This window comes from Entamoeba nuttalli (genome assembly GCF_000257125.1).
Source record: "Entamoeba nuttalli P19 unplaced genomic scaffold asmbl_3868, whole genome shotgun sequence".
NCBI classification, from domain to species: domain Eukaryota; phylum Evosea; order Mastigamoebida; family Endamoebidae; genus Entamoeba; species Entamoeba nuttalli.
In genome coordinates this window covers 93-4,965 of record NW_008576387.1, presented here as the reverse complement: position 1 = coordinate 4,965, position 4,873 = coordinate 93, and the positions used below count along the sequence as shown (strand labels likewise).

The window sequence follows — 4,873 nt, the reverse complement described above, 5'->3', positions numbered from 1 at the left end:
TAATATTAAATTTCATTTAAATAAAGTTATGTTTAGGTTTGTTCTTATTAACTCTTTGAATGACAATGTCAGAAGAAAAAATTATCTCTGTCAAATTATTTTTGCAACCTTTCTTATTATTGTTTAAGAATAATATAAAATAAATGAAGGTTAATAGAAATAAGAAACCTCTAATGAAAGGTTTTCTCTAAAGTATTTTTAGAAGGAGATGCTTTTTTATATGCCAAGTATGATATTTAATGAAGCAGAAAGATTTATTTTATCTTTATGAATGTTCAATTAGTGATGCTTATGATTTTTTAGTTATGCTTTTTATCTTTTTTTGAGTCATTGTTTAGAGTAAATTTTTTAGGAAAAAGATTCATGTAGAGTTATTCAGTTGTAACGTTAGACTATTTGACATATGTTAGATCTGATTTTTTGGTAGTTTTAAGTTGTTTATTGGGTTTGATTTTGGCAGAGTTTTAATTATTTTCTACGATATATTTAAAACTTTATAATTATCAATTGAAATACAAAAAAGACAACAGGAGGAATTTTTTATGCAGATTAGTGGTTCAATGTCATATGGAAAAATGAAAAATAAAAGAATAATGATGGGAATTGTTTCAGTAATAATTAGTTTTTGGAAGTATTATGAAGATTGAAAAGGATATAGTAAAACTGTACTTAGAGAACAAGAAAAGGTATTAACGTAATTATGATGAACTAAATTTCTTGGTTATATTGCATAGAAACATAACTAATTATAGAATAATTAGGCAATAAAGTATGACGTGTTGGTATTGAGAGAGACAGAATAAAACAGTACCAGCAACTTAATTTCATTTTTTATATTTAACATATAAACAGACTTTTTAAAGTTAAATATTTACACTCAAATTTCATTTTCTTAACTTTGAGTGATAAGAAGATATAAACAAGAATAACTAAACCAAGCAAACACGAAATAGTTTCATGATTACATTATACCACCGAAATTTAGATTTTGTTCAAACCTCATAACATAATTATATCTTTTTCCTATGGGTTTTGAATCAAAAGGATTATAAGTGTCTTCCAATGAATATTCATCTTCAATTTCTTCATCCCCAAATAAAAAGTCCTCCATTTCTTCGTAGTCAAGAAAGTCATCAAGTTCATTAACTTCTTCTTCAGCTACAATATTTTGAAGGAATAATAACAACACGACTAATAAAAACATTATAAATTTTTAGATTTTCCAATTTGCTTTTAAAATTTTTTTGAATATTCTGTTTATAATAGAATAGAAGATTGTTATATTACAAAATGCTCAATAATAATAGAAAATACAACACTAAGAAAAGATAACTAGAAAAAAAACAGTGTAAACAAACAAACTAATAAAATAAAATAAGCCATTACATTTTTATATGTAAATACAATTCCAGAGTATTACACTTAAATAAAGATTAACAGAACAAGTAAATTAAGACTTATTAATCAGAACTCAATACAATGACTCTAAAATTAATACTAAATAATGACTAACTACTTATACAACACTATTTATTAATTAAATTTTTCATCTCATTTTTTCAAAACAATATAAATTTTTAGTTTACTTAATTTATCAATAAATTACTTTAATTATTTAAATTTTTATATTTATTTTGAACCATTTATTTATGAACCTTCAAGCATATATAAGTTTCATCATCTTAAAGTTAAAACAGTTACTTAAAGAATAAACACGTTAGGTAGTCTTCTTTACTCAAATAAGATGAAAAGAATCTTCTCTAATTAAAAAGTATGATGATGTTACTTTATAAAAAAAATAAAAAATATTCTTCTTATTTTTGAAAATTGTTAGGTAATTCATAAATTTTCAAAAGTTATGTGAATTTAATAGTTTCTTGTTTTAATAAAATATTAAACGAAATTTTTATGTGATATAAAACACAATATATTAGAAAAATTAAGAAAAGTAGATTGATACAAATTTGTTGTTATAAAAAAATAGATTAAAAAAGTCTTTTGTCTATAAATAATAGCCAATCAATGAATTTTAAGTTCTAAATTATTTAATGAGAATTTTTATTTATTAAAAATTCACTTTCAGAGATGTAAGATGTCGGGAAACTTTCGAAGAGAAACATTTTTATTTACGGTTTGTAAATTAATAATGAAAATAACAATAAAAAACTAAAAAAATAATTTACACGTAGATACTTAATGACGAACTAGGAATTTGGAAATCATATTATAATGAAATTCATTTTAGTTGCACTTTTGTGTTTGGCTTTTGTAAGTGCTGTGGAACTTGAAGATGATTATCAACTTGATAATGAATTTGAATTAGAAGAAGAAAATGTTGATAATAATGAAGATGAGTACGAATTAGAAGAAGACGAAGGTGATGAATTAGAAGAAGAAGATGACGAAGAAGAAGAAGAAGACGATGAAGAAGAAGAAGAAGACGATGATGAAGAAGAAGAAGACGATGATGATGATGAAAAATGGAGAAGAAGACGTCATAGAAGACATCACAGAAGACACCCATGGAGACGTCATAGAAGACATCACAGAAGACATCCATGGAGACGTCATAGAAAACATCACAGAAGACACCATAGAAGACATCCATCAAGACTTCATAGAAAGGCTTTAAGAAGAAACCATAAGGCCAACAGAAAACATGTTAGTCGTAAGTCTAATAAACCAAATAGAAAGCACGTTCATAGAAGAAGTGTTCGTGCCAGAAAGAACGTTTCAAGAAGAAGAAGGGTTAAGGCTATTAGAAGATATAGAAAACTTGCTAAGAAACTTTATAAACGTGCTTCAAAATTATTAAGAAATAGAAGACTTAATAAAAAGAACTATGCTAGAATTCAAAAACAACTTCTCAGAATGTCTGCTATTGCTAGCGGAAAAATGAGCAGAAAGGCTGCAAAGAGATATATTAAGAAGGCTTCTAAAAAGATTCTTAAAATTAAGAAACAAACAAAGAAAACAATTGACAATAAGATGTATAAGAAGAATCAAATTCTTAAATACAAAGTAAAAGAACTTAGACGTGGATTAGATTCAGCCAGACGTGATCTTAAACAAGCAAAGAGAGTAGCTCATAAAGCAAATAAAGAACTTGCTGCAACTAAAAAGAATGTTCTTTTATGTAAGAAAATGACTGTTAAGAAGATTCAACAAGCTATAAAGAAGACTAAAGAACAATTAGCTGCTAGAAAAGTTGCTAAAAAAGCTGCTAAGAAGATGGTAAAGAAATTAAATGGAAGTAAATGTCAAAAGAAAGAAATGAAAATTCTTGTTAAGGCTATGGCTAAAAAGCTCAATAAGAAAGAAATGAAAAAGATGGTTAATAAAATGACTAAGGTTATTGCTAAAAACAATAAAAAAATTAATATTACCAAGAAGGTTGCTGCTAAAAAAATTGTTAGATTTGGAAATCAAAATTCTGTTCTTGTTAGCAGAATAGTTCGTAATGTTATGAGAAAACTTATGCTCAACTCAAGAATTTAAAAGGAATTTGTTTGGTTTTTAATAAATTTATGTTTTAATTATTTTATAGAAATATTTTTATTAAATATTATTAAGCATCATTAATAAAATAATTTTAATTAATAGGAAAGAATAAAATGAAGTAAAATAAGAATATTAAGTAATCTTAAGTAAAAAAATAATAATTAGAAAAAAGAAAGAGTTTAGTTTAAATGAAAAAAAAAAAAAACATAAAAATATAATTTTTAATATATATTTCAAATAACATATTTTTATGTAAGTATTAACAGAAATGATATTATTTTCACAATCCAGCCATTTTTTTTAACTTTTCCATTTTTCTAATTTTAAGTCCATTTTCTATTGCATCTGATTCAGTTTTAGCTGTAAGTAAATCAGCAATACTTCCAATAGACTCTCTTCTTCCAAGTACTTTTGTTATTTTTTCCATTTTTTCTTTTGGTGGTTTATTTGTTCCATGAGCAACTCTTGCTCCTTTAATACTTTCACTATTAATACAAGAAATATCACCAGGTAAGGCACGTTCTCCAAGTTTTTGTTTTAAAACATCACTACTAAAAACCATTTTAGCATTTCTTTTTGCTTCTTCTGGAGAATTAGCATAAAGAAAAGGTGAAAGTTTTTCTAAACTATTTCTTCTTCCGGTTATACGTGCAAGTTTATCTTTTCTTTTATCAGTTAGTTGTTTTGTGTTTACCCATTCTTCAGTATCTTTTAGAACTTTTTCTTCCTGAACGTTTTTACTATCAAGACTTTGTACAAGACTGTTTTGGTCTTTATTAATATGGTCATTGTTTGTATTTTCTTCTTGTGGTAAAATAACTTCATCAAAAAATGAAGAACCTTGTGAGTCATATAATAAAAAATCTGTAGAAGAAGAATCATTCCCCCAACCATGTAATGCATATTCTTCTGAAATACCTGTCGAATCTGTTTTTGTAGGTGTTGGGTTATAAAGAATCCCTTCAATACTTGACTCATAAGAGTCTTCAGTAGAAGTAAGCGGCAAATCAATTGACATATGAAAAAATAAAGAACTTAGTTCTATTGACTTGGATTAGAACTTACGTTGAAATTAGTTATTAACGCTAAAAAGTATATTTTAACCATTTTTTGTTAAATCATTAGATTAGAATTTAAAAAAGTTTTCATTTTAGTATAAATTGGAAGTTTATTGGTTAATTATTATTTTTTAAAATAAGAGAAGAAATTATTATGTTTTACTTCAATGCTATCACAAAAATTAATCTATTTTTGCATTAACAATTGGTTGGTTGATAGTAATTCAACATAAAAATAAAATATTAATACTTTTTTAAAAGAATTAAATAACAAAAACTATTAACTAATACTATTTTAATAATAATTAAGAATT

General features: G+C 25.0%; 3 protein-coding genes across 3 annotated transcripts; 1 reads left to right on the top strand and 2 right to left on the bottom strand.

Annotated features, from left to right (window-relative positions):
• Positions 1-961: 961 nt before the first annotated feature.
• ENU1_084550 (hypothetical protein) lies at positions 962-1,204 on the bottom strand (the record flags this gene model as incomplete). Its single annotated transcript, XM_008858802.1, has 1 exon — positions 962-1,204. The coding sequence occupies one exon, from the start codon at positions 1,202-1,204 to the stop codon at positions 962-964; it is 243 nt and encodes an 80-aa protein (XP_008857024.1).
• A 1,025-nt stretch (positions 1,205-2,229) lies between these two features.
• ENU1_084540 (hypothetical protein) lies at positions 2,230-3,498 on the top strand (the record flags this gene model as incomplete). Its single annotated transcript, XM_008858801.1, has 1 exon — positions 2,230-3,498. One exon carries the CDS (start codon positions 2,230-2,232, stop codon positions 3,496-3,498), a length of 1,269 nt encoding a protein of 422 aa, XP_008857023.1.
• Positions 3,499-3,781: 283 nt separating this feature from the next.
• Positions 3,782-4,519, bottom strand: ENU1_084530 (hypothetical protein; the record flags this gene model as incomplete). Its single annotated transcript, XM_008858800.1, has 1 exon — positions 3,782-4,519. One exon carries the CDS (start codon positions 4,517-4,519, stop codon positions 3,782-3,784), a length of 738 nt encoding a protein of 245 aa, XP_008857022.1.
• Positions 4,520-4,873: the final 354 nt, after the last annotated feature.